The sequence below is a fragment of the Pagrus major genome, chromosome 3 (genome assembly GCF_040436345.1).
Source record: "Pagrus major chromosome 3, Pma_NU_1.0".
Taxonomy (NCBI): domain Eukaryota; kingdom Metazoa; phylum Chordata; class Actinopteri; order Spariformes; family Sparidae; genus Pagrus; species Pagrus major.
This window is the reverse complement of record NC_133217.1, coordinates 7,782,680-7,800,619: the sequence shown is the minus strand read 5'-3', so window position 1 is coordinate 7,800,619 and position 17,940 is coordinate 7,782,680. Positions and strand designations below refer to the sequence as shown.

General features: G+C 41.5%; 2 protein-coding genes across 2 annotated transcripts; both read right to left on the bottom strand.

Moving 5' to 3' along the window:
* Positions 1 to 284: 284 nt before the first annotated feature.
* sytl1 (synaptotagmin-like 1) lies at positions 285 to 9,955 on the bottom strand. The gene is made up of 16 exons (XM_073463253.1): positions 9,885 to 9,955; positions 9,378 to 9,479; positions 7,930 to 8,055; positions 6,096 to 6,244; positions 5,836 to 5,974; positions 5,139 to 5,193; positions 5,018 to 5,054; positions 4,895 to 4,935; positions 4,536 to 4,658; positions 4,208 to 4,374; positions 4,009 to 4,111; positions 3,682 to 3,843; positions 3,225 to 3,303; positions 3,031 to 3,130; positions 2,615 to 2,820; positions 285 to 736 (listed from the first exon to the last, which is right to left on the bottom strand). The coding sequence occupies exons 3-16, from the start codon at positions 8,052 to 8,054 to the stop codon at positions 594 to 596; spliced, it is 1,629 nt and encodes a 542-aa protein (XP_073319354.1). The 5' UTR covers position 8,055; positions 9,378 to 9,479; positions 9,885 to 9,955; the 3' UTR covers positions 285 to 593.
* Positions 9,956 to 12,599: 2,644 nt separating this feature from the next.
* cd164l2 (CD164 sialomucin-like 2) lies at positions 12,600 to 14,505 on the bottom strand. The gene is made up of 7 exons (XM_073462777.1): positions 14,427 to 14,505; positions 13,899 to 13,985; positions 13,407 to 13,499; positions 13,264 to 13,305; positions 12,919 to 13,069; positions 12,761 to 12,824; positions 12,600 to 12,668 (listed from the first exon to the last, which is right to left on the bottom strand). The coding sequence occupies exons 1-7, from the start codon at positions 14,503 to 14,505 to the stop codon at positions 12,600 to 12,602; spliced, it is 585 nt and encodes a 194-aa protein (XP_073318878.1).
* Between the last annotated feature and the right edge of the window lie 3,435 nt (positions 14,506 to 17,940).

Sequence of the window (17,940 nt, the reverse complement as noted above, 5' to 3'; positions counted from 1 at the left end):
GATGGCAGTCAGCTCATCTATGAAAAGCAAAAATGAAGCATGCAACTGCAGGCCTTTTCTTTCCTATCCAGTTACAGAAGTGACACCTAAGAATTTAATAATCACTCTTGCCTAAAGGAATAACCAAAATACATGTTCCTGTTCCTTTAGAGAGAAACTGATAAGGCCTGTTTTTCTGGCATGTTCCAAAGAGTCTAAGACGTGCGGGAAACAACTAGAAATACATCTCTTTTTTTGTCTCCTTGGCGTAATATTTCATTTAGTCAGTAAAGACAAACACTGGATGATTCATCAGTTCAGGTTTGAAATTTAATTAATAAACTACAATGATTACAAATGTTCTTTTGTCAGATAAGATACAGACTGAACCAAAACATGTAACAAGTAAAACATTTTAAATGCAGACAGATTTGGTTTCCAAACTAAATATTTCTAACCTACGCCATTAACTCACAATATTGCACCACTACTGCCGCCTGTGTGTGTGTTCGTATGTATGAAAAACGGAAATAAACAGTGTGAGGTTAAATGTGCTGAGGGGGTATTCTTTCAGTCCAGTCATTATATGAACAAATGTTTGTGCACAAAGCGTGTCAGTCAGACCGGTGCGCGAGGTTAGTTCTGATTGGCAGTGATGTGTCGATCCAGTGGTTTGGGTTTTCGATCATGGAGCTCCACACGGAGACCTCCTCCTCTGTGGAGTCCATCCAGCTGACAGCCTCCCCGTAACTCTGACCTGCCATTAGAAAGCACACAGTGATTCAGCATTTATGTTGAGGACATTAGCTCGACACAATCCACACGCTGAGGAATTGTGCTTTTCTGTATCAAGCCATGGAAACAATCCCAACATCTGACCACTACTCCTATACATACATACAAAAGATTTAAGATACTCCATTGGCATTGTACTACTATGCAAAACTCTTGGCTTGGGTTTGACAAATAGAATTTTTGATAGAAGCTGTGCATTACATCTAAATAAAGTATATCATATCGTATCATACTGTATCGTATTGAATCATATCGTATCGTATTGTATTATACCATATCGTACCATATCACATTGTATCGTATCGTATCGTATCATATCGTACCGTATCCTATCATACCATATCATATTGAATCGTATCATTTTGTTTCGTACCGTATCGTATCGTAAAACAACAACACACCAGAAATACCATGGCACACCCTGATGTTAAAAAGAAACTATATAAAAAGAGCAATATTAAAAAATATAAAGATAAACAGTGTAAAATGATAAATATGAGGCGGTCATGTAAGATTAAGATAGTATTCAGAGTGGTGACATGTAAATAATAGGTAACTAGCAGCGTATAGGGAATTAGCAGCATAACAATTGCACTGAAGAGTTTGTGTGTGTGTGTGTGTGTGTGTGTGTGTGTGTGTGTGTGTGTGTGTGTGTGTGTGTGTGTGTGTGTGTGTGTGTGTGTGTGTGTGTGTGTGTGTTTGTGTGTGTCTGTTTACAAGAAGCAAAACCTCATTGAAGTTGAGTTGAAGTTGTCACTTCTCACCACTCTAATGATATCATCTTCCTTCAGGAAACCCACAATGAGATAGAGGCTGCTGCTCCGTCAGTGCTACACACGACTCATCAAAACACCAACTATGAGCAACACCATCAATATCGAGGCAAACTACCACACAAAAACTAAATTTTTTGAGTCAGAACCATTTTGCACATTGCTCGCATGCAGAACTCTGCTAGTGATTCGTCCTTCACCACCAACACAATATGAGATATTTAACAATTCACAGTAACACTGTGACACGCTAACCTAAAAATGACCTCGCTCTGATGACATGACCATCTGAAATGCCTGAAATGCCAACAGGACAAATTGCAAAGTGAAGCACTCGTCTGAAATATTGTCACCACACAACTCCTAAGCACCACTGTAGGTGAAGCATAAAACTGCTTTTATGGCACCATCTACAAAACCATAAATTAAACCAAAGAGTCAAACAAAACCTTTAATGTCACATCCTCTGACGCAGAAACTGCTGCCCTCCTACGAGCCAACGAGATGTCAGGGGAGCCATGAGATGGCAATGAATCTGTAATCACAGCTCAGCACACAGAAAATAGGACACAAAGCTGAATTTTAAAATGAGATGGTGGAGCTTTTATTCACCAACTTGTAAACCTTTTGCCATACTGCGTCAAATCTCCACTCACCTACTGACTTAAGACAAACATATGTGAGTGAGTTAATTTAAAAAGCACACTGCAAACAACAGACCGGAACTGAGAGGTGCCTGATAAGAGATAAGATCCTCTGCATAGACCAGGCACAAGAGAACAAATACTTTCCTAACACTGACTGCTGCTTTCAGAACAAGGTAAAGATATGAGTGCTGTTCCCCTCTCTGGTCGCTTTTTATATCATCTGTCACAAATGCCTTCACTGAAACTGGAAACAGGACCCTACAAATGACCAGTCATTACATTTTTCACTTTTGTATGCTTATAATGAAACCAGCAAAACAAACACAGACACACAGGTTATTGTTAAATGTATCAATATTGGCATAAAACACTGTGCATCAATGTGAACTGTGGACATAAATAAAAGAGAGGGACACTCACCGGTTCCACAGCTCAGACGAATCCCGCCCAGGATGTGCGTTTTTAACCCTTCGCGCTGCCAGACAGTCAGCTCAGCGCAGGCCTCCCTCAGGTCGCTGGAGTGGAAGCCATCATACACCATGGTGTGGTTGTAGGTAGGGCTGATGGAGCGCTTCACCATCCGCGTCTTCTGACCACTCTGCCGACTCGCATCTGGCAGTATGTAGCTTGTGGGGGGTAGATTATGATTATATTATGATCAAACCAAAATTCTGTTAAATCATATTGATATTGTGATGGAGATGGACCTAAATATGATAATCATAAATATGCATGTGAAGGTGGAGAATTATGATAACCTACTGATGAATATACATGTCCTGTTCTCAACAAAATGATGACAAAATATCAGGGAATATGTTGCAGCGCTGACACACCTTCTGACAAAAGAGTCTATTGGGCCTCCTTTGTTGGACAGGAGACCTTGAGCCTCCCGAAGCCAGATGTGAAGCTCCCCTGTCAGAGGCAGACCACCACCTTAACACAAACACAGACAATGTGTGAGACACACAGACAGTGTGTGATTGAGTTGGGACACAGCTTGCATCCATAATGTGTGTGTTCTGCTCACCCTCGTATCCATCTGGGATAAACTTAATAGAAAGCACGATAATCCCACGGCTGTTGATGGAGTCTGGACTCACATGAACCTGTGATGGAGGGCAGGAGGGAGGGAGTAGAAATGAGCAAAAGATAAAGGTTGAGGAGAAGACACAGGAGGGAAGAGAGAGGAAAGGCAAGGGGGAGTGTGAAGCAGGAAAAGATTAGGTTACATAAAAACCTTAGTTGAAATTCACAGCATGTCTTCGTCTCCCTTCAGCTCTCCCAGACACAAGAGACACTCCTCCCAGTATTCTGTGTCTCAAACAAAGCTGCCAAAACTGCTGTCACACAGACACTCAGATGCTAAGCAAATGTACATGCAGGGAGCATAGCGTTTTGGTAAATATTTGTCTGGGAGGATTCCAACTCGCATGCTAATTTACATGACTACATCATTGTGTATTTGCATGTCTATACTTGCTTACCCTCGGCTGCAGGTCCTGCCACAGCGGCTGACTGCAGGTCCAATCCCAGAGGCCCAGAGACACCTCCACCTCCCCCAGGAACACATTCCTCCCCAGGGGCTCAGCGTGCCACACAGACAGGTTTAAAGTCCGGCTACGCAGCTCTCCGATCCGCACTTTATACTGCAAGATCAGAGGCAGAAATGAAAGAATGGAAGGGGCGAGTGCAGGAAGCATAACATGTTATCTTCCACCACAAGAAGAAAACATTTAATGTGGTAATTTATGAAAAAGATTAAAGAGCGTGTTGCAGGGACAGATGGCAGATGGGGGATTTCTGTGTCTCACTCTGAGCGTCTGGTCATAGACCGGGTTTAGTGTCTTCTTCTTCACTGACGTTTTCTTTTTACTATGACTCGACTTGTCGGGTAAGAGATAGGCTTTTACATATCTGTGAAAAACACACACACACACACATTTTTGACCGATTTTGTTATGTGACCTTCTTGTCATTGCATGATGAACGTTCACATGCACTGTCACTTACGGGTCTGAGCGGTTCTTGCGTGCCAAAGCGATGTCCTCGCAGCGGTTTACTTTGATTTGCAGCTCCTCCTTCTGGGTGTCGTAAACCAATGAGAATTGGATGCGGCCCCTCACCTCCACCACTCCAAAATCCCCCGAGCTGAACAGACTCATCATGCTTCCACTGAGCTTTAGCACACACACACACACACACACACACACACACACACACACACAGAGCAGAGATCAGCCTCTACGTCATAGTCCAGAGCTGAGTCATCTTGCGTCACTGGATGGCCAATTAATCAAAAGTGCGTGTGAGTGTGTGTGCATGCACGTATTACACCTACCGTGTAGCCTGAATGAAGGCTGCCAGTGGAGCTGCTGGTTTTCAGAGAGCTTGGATCTGGCTCTGGCTCTGTCAGACTGCTGCTCAGAGAGTCAGTTTCCCCGTTGTGACCGTCAAAGTCGTCCTAAACACACAAACACACACACACATTAATGTGCAAGGCGTCACTACTCTCCCTATATATCCTGTTCTTTAACAACAATGTTATACTCTACTGTTGCATGTGAAAAGTCGAAATGTAATTGATTTATGCATTTAGATAATGAAGAATATGGACTCTTTGAATAGGAGGTAAAATAAATAGCTGGATACAACCATCAGCAGTGGTAATCTGTGAGTGTGGGTGTGTGATGTAATCACCTCAGGTTCCTCTGCATGGCCGTTACTTCTCCTTTCAGACTCTATGAGCAGAATGATGAGTTAATACAGTAAAACTAAGAGACAGAGAGCTACAGAGGCACTAAGAGAGAGAAAGTTTCATACCTTTGGATGATGTGGAATTATTTCTTTGCTGGAGACCCTGGAATCAGAAATGATTGTTTGTATTTAGATGTTTTTTTCCTTGTCAAGAATAGAAAAAAGAAACAAGCACGTGTACACAGACCTGTGCCGGACTTTTTGTCCTCGGCGTAGGCGTAGGTTTAAAACTTTGTTCACTCCTGAAAACACACACAAGATATTGGGGGAAATGCAGCTACACACACATTGAAAACACCAGTGTTGTAAAAAGAACCCAAAGTCATTTACTCGAGTAAAAGTATCTGACATTAAAAGTTGTGTATCAAAACTAATTTTCTGGCAAAAGATTTACTTGAGTATGAAAAGTACAAGTAAATTAAACATATATTACATGTATGTGTAATTCTACGGACGACTGAAGCTGCCAAATCCAAAAATAAATGATCAATATTTAATATAATTATTTTAATAATTACCTCCATCATCCTACTTTTTTGTGCATTTAACTGCATATTAATTTGTTTCTCTGCTCTGATGATGTTGTTTTTCTATATGTTTTTAATGTGTTGGTTTCCTTTTTGAGTATCATGAAAGCATTATTTATTTATTTATTTATTTATGATCTTGGCAGTTTCAGTCCTCCATATAATTCAGCATTTTTGTGATCATCTGAATCAGTGTGAATAAAATAATAATAAAAAAAAGTATTTATTTAAATTACAAGCACAATATTTGTCGAGTGGTATAACATACCAGAAAATGGAGATACTCTAATAATTAAATAAATTATTTAACTATTAGAGCATCTTTAGTAAAGTATTTGAGTAAATGTACTTAGTTACATTCCATCACTGCTCTCCACTAGGACTTCGCTCTCCTCATCTTTGCTGTCCTTCAGTCTTCTCTCAGCCTGAGGAGAGGTGTTGCTGCTGTGGGAGGTTTCCTCTCTCTCGCCATTGAACAGCTCAGTCAGGGGCGCATCTGTTACCATAGCAACAACCACAGAACCATCACTGGGATATCCCATCCCATACAACAGTAGGAAAACAGGCCCCCACAGGTCTGTAATAGCCTAGTGGTAGTGTGTTAACTGCGAACAGACCTCTGCTCTTTGTCTTCCTGTGACGTATGGTGGCGTGGACGAGGGAGCTGCCCGACCGGCTGCGATGACGTTTGCTGCGCTCTTCTGCAAACCATGCTCCCGACAGAGAGCGCAGACGTATCGGGTCTGTCTCTTTCTCCTCGAGGATCCTGCAGTGTTGACACAGGGCCGGGTTAAAAAGCAAACAATCACAACTTCCTGTCAGCAAAAGTCAGCTGATGTTAACTTAGGTCACAAACTAAACAGTCACTTTTGTCACTTCTTACTCAGCAGATAAAGCACTAAGACGTGGGTCAATCATACTAAGAGGAAAAACACACACTATCTGACTGGTCCAGGTTTCCATGTAAGTTAACGACAGGATGTTTCATGCACGTTTCTCTTTGATCCATGCACCGCCCTGCCAGAAGAGCTGAAACGATTAATTGACTGCTCAGCGAACCAATCTACACGAGAATTAGAAGGTAACAATTTTGATCTTGGACATTGTGATGGGACTTTCTTACTATTTTCCAATGTTTTATAGACTAAACAATGAATCAATTCATCAAAAACACAATAAATAATAATAATTTATCTGAGCTCTAGCTGAAAACTAATCAACACAAGCATCACAATCAGGAGACAACAGGTTTACTATAAGTTCTCATGAACTGAATCAGAGGTTCTGTGGGGCTCTCTGATCATGTGGTCTGTGGTCACTGGCGTTTATAGCATTACTAACATTCCTCACATGCAGGAGCTGCTCTGCACTGTAGGCAGAAATAATTTCACTACGTACTTCATGAACTTCCCTCACTGAGGCAAGGCTGAATGACCAATCAAGCCCAATTATTTGGCATTCATCAGCTGGCAGACTAGCAGCAAGTGGTGGTAAAAATGGAGGTGCCTTGTTAAAACTATAAGGTGCCCTATTGATAAGATATTGATTCTGATATTAATATACCTTGGCAATTGATAAAATTGTGAACATGCCATATTCTTCATGTCATTTCTCCCTCTGCATGAGCTCAATAAGGGAATTTCAAAAACAAAGGGAACCTAGAAGCCCCACATTCACAATGTGGCAATTGATTTGTGGGTGTCTTACAAAGTGAAAGTTTGATGGAAACATTATTGTTAAGGGTGAAATAGGTAAGATTCTTTTGTTGAAACCATTCAAAAACTAAAATTATAAATAAAATGTGCAAAACTAGCAGTTTTGACATTATGACGTCTGTGTGTTGTGTTGCAGAAATATCTACTGGAGTTAGCATGCTAACCAGCTAGCCACAGCCTATCCCAGTCTAAAGCTCCTGTGCAAGGTGTAAATACCAACACTCCTCTGGTGCTCAGAGCTCCCAACCTGGATCACTAGCTGCACAGCTAACTGAGCTACCTGAGCTAATGGCAGCTACATTTAGCAGTCGAGTAACATGATAAAGGCTTTAAAGTGGGCCTTGCTTCACTACTTGATTTTGAGGCCCCTTTCCCATCTTGTATCATAACCTTCATTATTTTTAGCTGGTATTGTGCTTACATGTTTCTATTACATTTCAAATTATCAATTTATTATCAATAATCTGCACTAAGTAAAATTGCTTTTCAACCTTAAACTACAACATACAAGCAGGAATTAAAGGAAACCCAAGAATAATTGAGGGGACAAACAAAGAATCCTTTCAGCTGAGCTGCTTGATAAACTTAAGTCATTATTATACTATCACGCTCTCTGACTGGACTTGACTTGACTCCTTTTGATATTCTGCTCCTTTCCTGTGTCACATGTCTGTATGTTTGTGTTAATAACTGGGCATAACTGGACCCCTAAAGAGGATTAACAGTCACCTCTGACCTCACACGTCCTTCATCAAGACGACGCAACTCCGAATCACGCTGTAAGACCTGCAGGATGGTGGACTGCTCCTCTTCTGTCAGATGGCTCAAGTCAAGAGAAGAGTCGACCTGCTCCTCCTCCATCCTTGAAGCAAAACCACAATCCTTAAACAGACAGCACCTATTCATCCATTAATACTACAAAACAAGCTGTAAAAAAGGTACTGAAACCTAAACCATATCTAGTGTAAGACTGCTCTTGTTGTTGTTTCTTGCTTAACCAGTGCTCCCAACCTTTTTGCCCTATGACCCCTTCAAGTGAAGCACTGTTTGCTGTCTATTTGCTGTCACATGTTGGATATGTCAGTGAGTCCAGAAAAGATTTTTCCTTCTCAGGTTCTTGAGGCCTGAAGAGGTAAAAGTGTCCAGTTTTTCATGAGAAAAAAGCAAAGAAATGTCAGGAAAAAACTACAATATTCTGTGTAGCTGACACATTTATTGTCTTCTATCTTAACCTGTAAATTATCCCTCAGGTTTATCTCGTCCTGTGGTTTGGAGACACTTTTTTGAACCATTTAATACACTTTGAAATCATGTTTCCTCCAGTAGCCCTGGGACCTCAGTGGGTGAGGACACATGCTGTGTCAGGTAGGCTATTCCTGTCTGCTTCGATTACTTTCATCCAGTCCTGCTCCAAATGCTCTCCAATATAGACTCTCTCATCTACAACAACTGCAATGCCTTGAATATAAATGCTAATAATAGTATTTAAAGGGACAGTTCTACCCAAAATCAAAAATACATACTTTTCCCCTGAACTGGAGTGATTTTATCCATCTAAATTGTTTCGTGTGAGTTGCAGACTTTTGGAGATACCAGCTTTAGAGATGTCTGCCTTCTCTTGAATATAAAGGAACTAGACATCACTTGGTTTGTTGTACTCAAAGCGCCAAAAGAAACATTTGAAAAGCTCAACCGCAATGATTCTTTCCAGAAATCATGACCAGGTTGCTCATGATAATCCACAGACCTTGTTGTGAGTAATTTAATTTAATGTTGGAACTTCTTTCTTTCTACCAAATCACACTGATTGTAACCTTCCTACTCATGGTACCTTTATTTTGAGTAGGATATATTGAGTAAGGCTCCTTAGACATTGCTGTTGAGTTTTTCAAAGCCAATACCTCCAAAATTCTGTAACTCACACCAAAACAATCTGGATGGATAAATAGCACTCCATGTTAGAGGAAAAATATACAATTTTGTCAAGGATCAAGGATTTATTTTGAAAATTATACATTTTTGTATATTTTTGAACTGTCCCTTTAAACTGCCACTACATGGTTTTACACTGAGGAGCCTGATGATTAAATAAACCCTGCTGCACGACAATATAATCACTTTTATCTCTTTGAGTGAGTGAGTGTGTGGGCGTGAGTGTGTGTTCCCTGCCTTGGAGCAACTTACCTTTGGGTAATTAACGCATGCGCAAATCGATTATCCTTTCCAAGCGGTTGGGAGTTTGGTAAACAGTGCAACGAAGGTACCACAGCTTTCACAACCTGACACCTAAACAACACAGAAATATTACAATGGCAGCGTGTGGAAGAGAAGATTAGTAGTAATAATAATTATTATTATTATTATAATAGTAATGATATTCCTGTTTGATAGTATGCAGTGATGTACTTATCTGAAATTGATTTAACAGCTGCTGTTCCTTTTTTTTTTTTTTAACACAACGTAAGCTGTCAGGAGTGTCTGCTCATGATCATTTATATAAAGTTTCCCTTCAGGTAAAATACGCCCGTTTAGCAAGCACTTGAACTCACCATGAATACCGCGAGAGAGAGGACACCTGTTGCCACTTTTTTCCTCCTTTGGATCAAAATTTAAACTCTCCCCTCTCACATTTATTTAAAGTACACACAAAAGATGGTAAACCCCCTCCTCCCACCAAAAAAAGTCTCTTACCTCACTCGTCAGCTTCCGCCCGCTCCATGCGTGGAAAGTTTGGAGAAAAGTTGTCCCGTGTGCGGTGTGTGCGTGTCGAGCTCCGTGTGCAGCGCAGTGAACACGCCCTCCAGAGGGGCTGCGGTCAGCTGGGAGCCGCGCGAGAGCAAACACGACACACACGACACACAAACGTGTGAGTGTGCGTGTGTGTGTGAGAGAGGAGCGTCAGACAGTGTGTTTGTTTGACTGTAAGATATGAATCACATACACACGGATGTTTTACAGAATAGCAGGGTGGAGGTGGGCTGTAACTTTCTTCTTGTAGCTGTCCACACCTGCTAAACACACACCTGGGCCCCTTACTGAGGCTGCTGCACCCACACCTGTAGCCTTCAGCTTGTACTGCACACATACACAAACAGAACTTTTTGCTTGTTTTAAACCGTGTTGGAGAAAGGTACCTTAAAGCCAGACTTGAGTAGAAATACTTTGGAAAGTGAAAGTCACCCTTACTACTTGAGTAAAAGTTAATATCAGTATCTGGTACCCACTGAGGTACAATCTGCTGCTGGCCATATCTTACAAATTGCTCATTTAAGTGTGAAAAGTACAAATAAAAGTGCATTTTAATATTACATGAATGTACTGTATACTGTAAGCTGACCTAGTGCTCACCTGGCTGATTTTCAGATCCATTTTTTCTGATTATAGGAATCAATTTTGTTTTTAACTGGTTGCTGACGAAATACATTAATATAAATTTGCGCTACCGTGGCTCTGTAATCTGCTAGATAACTAGCAGCTAAAGTTATTGAATAAATGTAGTGAGTAAAAAGTTTGATATTTGCCTCCAAAATGTAGTGGAGTGGAAGTTTAAAGTAGCAGATAATAGAAGCACTCAGGATAATTATCAAAAAAGTGTACAGAGAAAATAGCCAGCAGCACATGAAGCCTCCTTCAACTGTTTAGTGTGCACTGTGGTAATGTGTGTGTACGCCTGACATCCCTTTCTCTCATTGGAAATGTATTTGTGTGTGTGTGTGTGTGTGTGTGTGTGTGTGTGTGTGTGTGTGTGTGTGTGTGTGTGTGTGTGTGTGTGTGTGTGTGTGTGTTGGGGGAGGGTGAATTCGGAGTGTAAAAGACCTGTATTCAGTCCTGTCCTTTGTCATCAGACTTGGATCACAGCCACAGTCTGCCCTGTTGGGAACTTTTTTTGTGTGGGCTCATTCAAGCCTGTAGGTCCTGGCTCGGACAGCGACTGTTGCATCCAACCAGCCATCTTGCTTCTCCCCTGAAGGCCTCTACCAGCGCTCAGACCCTGCTGCACGCTGGCTTATAGATTAATAGGTGATTCTTATCAGCAGATACTGGGGGTGTGTCTCTGCACGCACCCAGAATCAGTTCACTTGTTCTGCAAATACACACTCAACACATACTGTACAATCTCTTACTGTGATTAGCTGCTACCAACTCCTCATTTGCATGCAAACAAGCAGACATGGCACACACACACAGAGAGACAGGTGTTTGTCTTCAGTTTATTGAGACTGCCAGCCTTTTTAAGCATTTCTAGTGGCATCACAAGAAAATCAAACATACTCATATGGATCAACTTAACCAGCATCAGTATGAGAAAACAGGGTCACATCACATCTCTTTTACCTGTTGTAGAAGGGTTAAAGCTGATATGTATTTATGTAGTATAAATATAAGCAGTCGAAACAAAAATGTGTTTTAAAAAAAGACTCAGCTATTGACAAGTCAAAACAAATATCACACGCACATCAGAGGATTATTCATGAAGTCTAAAGGTCTACTACTATTACTACTACTCCTGGGCCTTATGTTGGATTATGAACTGTAATTTTCTATGTTCCTATGAGTTGTTAAAGGGTAACGCCACCAATTTTACACATTAAAATGTGTTTACAAGTGTTGGGGAGAACTGCTGCATATGTGAAAAAAGCTGTTTATATTGCCTTCATTGATGTCACTCGCTGGAACAGATGCATTGTGTGACATCACTGGTTTATCAGATTACATGCATTTTCTTCTGGAGCCACAAAAGGCTTTATACTCCTCTTTTCACATATGCAGTAGTACTTCCGTCGAGCTGTAAACTTTAGAGTTAAACTTTAAGATGGTTCCTCAGGGTTCCTAGCTAAATTATCTAACTCACTGCAGCTGCATGCATAGAAGGAATATACAACATACATAAATAATCACATTTTTGGTTTCAGTAAAACACTTGTAAGTTATATACTTAGATATGCTTAAACAAAATCTCATGTTGGTCTATTGTAGGGATCTTGAAAAACGTTTGAAACGCCTGTTACGACCTTGTCTGACCTACTCTCTACATGGGATTATATCAGTCTTTCCCACAGCCGCACTGTACTATTTACATAGTTGAAACATTGATTCAGCTAGTGGCTTGTTGTTTGTAAGAGGACAAACCTTTAACATGTAGTATTGGTGAAAACTCACAGTGGGTTTCATCACAAAGGAGAGAAAATGTGAGCCTTTTTGCTCCTTGGAGGTGTGCCAACAGTCAAAATGTGTCTGAAATGTAAATACAATACAAACGCAGTGAACACATGCAGATACTCTCATTATACGATGAAATGTCCTCTTATAAACACACCAGTCCTCCAGGGGTACATATGGGGACCAAACCAAAAATGACAGGGACAGAAAAAAAAAAAAAAACTCTTGTCGTCACAACTGGATGAGTCACTGCTTGCTGTCCTCCAGCCTCATCTTCTTGTCCTTCACACGTCTTGTCTTCACTGTGGCTGCTCTCTGTATGGAAACAGACAGAATTCTGATATGGACTGATGGGTTTTGTGGACAGAATCTAAATACAATCTAGAGGGATGTTAAAGGTGAATCACTGTATCGTGGCTGCTGTTGTTCGCTCCTGCCACCAGAGGCCACTGTTGCACCAACAGAAAATCTCTTCACACAGTGACACATTTACATGCAGGTACTTAAACTGATGCAGTCACGCGAAATTCTCTGTTCTCTGACACCTACGTGCACAGAAACTCACATGGGGTCATAGCTGCTCTGCTCTTTGGATTTGAGGAAGCGCATGGCAAGGAAACCACCTGCCTGCACACACAGCACCAGTATGATTCCTCCAATGAAACTGGACATGTCAAACTTGGCCTGGGAGAACTGTGGGGGTGAGCTTCCATCACCTGAGGGAACAGAAACGAAGGGGTTTGATTAATCTACAGTGAAATTGGGACAGTGGGCTTTTTTTCTGTGAAAGCTCTGACTAACCAGCAATAGGGAACATTTTACTCAGCTCTTATGGGAATCATAAATGTCTGACGCAAGTAAGAGGGGAGGGGGTGTAAAGGGATGCTGGAGGGGAGACGATATAATTTACCTGAGTCACCGTCACCTCCTCCTTCAGCTACAGTCTCAACAACTGGGAAATAAAACATGCAAAGATGAGATTTGAGAAAGATTTGAGGTATTGTGGCTGCTGGGAAGCATCCTGTATTCATTTTTGAGTGTATTGTTTGCTACCTGTGCACAGGTCAGACACTCTGGTCCAGCTACAGTTCATGGCGTTGTCTGCTGAGTTGCCGTCGTCAGTCACACACATGCCTGTGTCATTACCTGAGAGGGAAATAACAAGCATTTTAGTGTGTCTCTTGGATACCCCTATGGTAGATAAAACATGATAAAGTGCCCTCTAGGGTGCCCTTCCAGTTCACTTTATCTGCTCACTGGTGCCCCACCTCATAAAGCTGGTGCCCACTTTTTTTCCCACCCCTTCCCCTCCAGCACTCCCGAGTCTGCCACTGTGTAATTGTGTGTGTATCATGTGTGTTCCTGGCATACTAAATAATTCAGTCATCTTGTACAAACCTGGGAAGCTTGTGTTACAGCAGCTGTGATGATTGAATTACTATCAGAGGTCAGGGGTGTGTGCTTCTGCTTGTCTGTGTGTGTGTGTCTGTGTGTGTGTGTGTGTGTGTGTGTGTGTGTGTGTGTGTGTGTGTGTGTGTGTGTCACCGTTTGGACAAAGCCTCCAGACACAGCCAGTCAGGTTGAGCATGGAGTCCCCAACGCACAGGTCACATGAGTCGGCTTGAGAACAATCTGTAGGAAGGACAGAACTGGCAGTCAATTGGAAAAGTCACTCAAAACCAGCTGATTGGCCAACGCACAATAATCTGCCCAGAGAAATATTTTTACAGCTGAAATATTGCGAGACTTCCCACGAGTCTGCACAAAGACAGAATAGACAAAAGTGAGTAGGCAAAATTCAAGAGTAATGCCAAAGAAAGACGACAGATTCTTAGTCATGTCTCATCGTTTTGCTTATTTTCAGGTTGTAAGACATACTGCAGGACAGGCCATCATCAGAGGTAGTAAGAGGAGAGAAGTTATCGAGGAAAGGCTCTTGAATGAGATAGAATGATACTGGAAACATCAGAAGTGTGGGAAGATACACAAACAAGTTTCTAAAAGACCAAAATATACTGAGATGTTCACACAATAAGAAAAACAAATGTAAGACAGATGAGGGTGGACCCATACCTGACTGTGAGTACACAGAGGGCACCACTGCAACAAGCAGCAGTGTGGAGCAGAGGACCTTCAGTACCAGCTGCTGCATCCTGACAGCCACAGAGCACCAACAGCTGCAAACTTTGGTGCTTGGAGAAGAATTGGTTAGTTTTAAATATAAAATATCGTCCGATTGTTCCAAAAAGAGATATGGCTCCTGGCTGGGACACAGAGGGACAGTGAGAAAGACGGGAGACACAGAGATCTGTGTAACATGAGCGACACACAAACTTGGTTTCCTGGCAACCAACTGGTCCACCTCTACCCTGCTGAAATACACACCGGTTTGGACGGAGTGACACCTGTTTATCTAAACAGGCAGTGCATGCACACACGTTAACACATAAATCCTCACAAACATAAACAACAGTGGGACAAATGACAATACTGACTGCAAAGGTACTCACATGAAATATATTTTTAGACATATTTTGCCCATTATTTCTTTATTAATTTTCATTAATAAAGATGACAGAGAAAGTACGGGTAAGATTTAAGATAGAGATAAGACTAGAATGGCATTCAGTAGTGCATACCTCTGCCAAGGCCCAAAAGTCCCCTTTAATTCAATCAGGCCTAATGCAATATCAAATAAAACACATTTAAATCTGGAGATCTGGATTTCTATTGGATCTGCATCAAATGGTACTCACACATAGATACTAGCCACCTAAATATGCCCTAGAGGGGCCGGGACCCTTCAAGTGATCCCAAGATAAATCTGAGGGGGTCACACAATGATTTTAAGGATAAGACAGAAAACAAGACTGACAAAGAGTCTCAGCATGCTAACATGCGCACATTGACAATGCTAATATGCTAATGTTAAGCAGGTGTAATGCTTACGCGTTTATAATCTTGGTAATATGACCTTGCTCAAACAGAAGGGAGACGAACCATAGTAAAACTAAAGAACAAAGTATTAACAGGAAGAACATAATCGAAAAAAGCATTCTGGTAGGTAGGAGGAATCTGTATGATCAGTCGTGTAGGGAGTGGGTGAGTGGAAGTGTGCTGTAGGAGTGCTGTGCCGTGAAAACAAAGGAAACGATGTGGAGGTGTGTGAGATGGGGGAACATCGTGGACTGGCTGCACTCCAGCTGTTATACATAGGGTATTCCAAGCCCAGGTGTAAAGATTAACTCCTGTAGAGAGAAGGTGGAGGGAACAGATGGGCTGTCACATAAGTTTAGTGTTTAAGCGTACATACATTTGCTAATTTGCACTAAACAGAAAGCACAGCAGAGGCTATTGGAAATGGCATTAGTTTTGCTGACCTTGGTATTTTCTGGAACCAAATTTCATGGTAATCTATAAAATAGTTGTTGAGATATTTATGGATATAGAAGACAAGAAATCCAAGGGATAACATGTTAAAGTGAGAACGCTCGTTTCCAACATGATCAGAAAACAGGACAGATCGTAAAACATAACACTCATAGATTCCTCTGAAATAAGCAACAAAGAGCCAAACCAACAAGCACGTACCTTCAGTCCCTGTCTTTTCATTTTTACTTACAGCACAATATACAGTATGCTCACGGCCTGCCTTTCATACCTTGCCAATCCTCGTACCCCAGAGATGAGCCTGTACACGACCTCTAAAAACCCTCTGGATTCTGATCGTTCAATGGCTTAGAAAAAATATCTTACATTTTATTCTATGCTTTGTCTTGTGAAATACTGGATACTTTCAACTGGGCCTTTTGAAATCCTCTGACAAAGCAAACTGAAGACAACTAATGTTCACGTCAAGGCCAAACACTGTGACAAGAGGTGTCAAAATGCTTCTTTTTAAGTGCTCACAAGCCAAATAAAGGTGGTAACCATTGGAACCATAAACTAGAATAAGCAGGAATCTATTAACTGTCTTTCATGTAAAGACTTGAACAAATACAGTCAGATTAAGACTGTTCATCTGCACTATCAGGGTACAGGGTAGTAGTTAATAAAATGTGTCTTGATGGATCCAGTACAGTAAAGACAGCTCTAAATATACTATAGGTGTGAACAGACACTGACGTTTGAGTGGAACATCCTCAGAACCTATATAAACTACGTACAGTACACACTCTGTACGTCAACAGTCTATCACCTCTCATTGTCACTTCAAATGTGTCACTGATGAAGTGCTGCCACATCACTTGTCAGTCCTCTCAGACATAATTGATTTGTCTATGACAAACAACTCAGACAAGGTTGCAGAGTCCATGTATGAAGCAAGATACTGAATAATTACTGGATGGATGGATGGATGGATGGATGGATGGATGGATGGATGGATGGATGGATGGATGGACACACGACTTAGATTAGAGCAAAATGTACAACATCTAGACATAAGACAACAGGTCTGAATAAGGCTTTTATTCACATCGATTGAGTAAATTGTTGTTTTAAAGGACAAGTTCACCCAAAAATGAAAATTCAGTCATTATCTTCTCACCCCATGTCGATGGAAAGTTTAATAAACACTCATTATTAAACATTTCTGGAGTTTCACAGCAAAACAGCGTCGAAGCATTCTCCTAAACATCAGAAGTAGATGGGGACTTTTTGAAACAACTGAAAAAAAAACATAAAATGGCTCCATACTTCTCTTCCAGGGTAATCTTTGGATGCCCTGAGATCCCAAATTGATTTAAAGAGACATTATTTACACCCTTTTTGAGGCCGAAATCCTCACTGTATCTGCTAAGCTACAAGTGTCAGTGCGCACTCTATGGAGCCCTTTTATTCTTTTTGGTTGTTTTTTAATGTTTAAAAACAAGTCCCCATTTACTTACGTTGGTTAGGAGAATGCTGCGATGCTGTCTCGCTGTGAAGCTCCAGAAATGTTGTGCTGTGATGGACTTTCTATCAGCATTAGGGTGAGTAGATCATCACTGAATTTTCATTGTTGATTAATGTTATCCTTTAATGTCTGATTGATCGTTTTGTGGAATGATAATGTTGAAATTAAAGAACAAAATTAGGTCTCATAGTGCCCTACTTAGACAATGCTCCACAACTCCCAGCTACACTTCTGTACACTAACATGCAAATGCACCAGCACAAAAAGAACAAGTGCTTCGACCTTCAAAGTGTTGTTTGTTATGCAGATGCTCTGAGTCACCGCCTACAGTAACATCGGACCAAGCCCTCAAAATCACATTGAGCCCAGAATCACGACACACTTCTCAGCTCTGTGCAGTGAATACCACCACCACCATCACCACCACCTCCTCCTCCTCCTCCTCCTTTTCCTCCATCACACCGACGTGGCTCATGTACTCCCACATCTCATATGCTCACTCACACATTGTCTGGGCTGCTCTGCATGGTGCCTGCTTTGTGTGTCGGCGTGCTAAAAAAGACACAAAGGGATATTCCGCAGTCTTGTCAAACACGATTTCCTCCTCCACGATTTCCTCCCAAAAACCGACACACCAGGGACAAACCAGCGGATGCTGCTGCCATTTAACAGCCGGCGGCGGCGAGACGG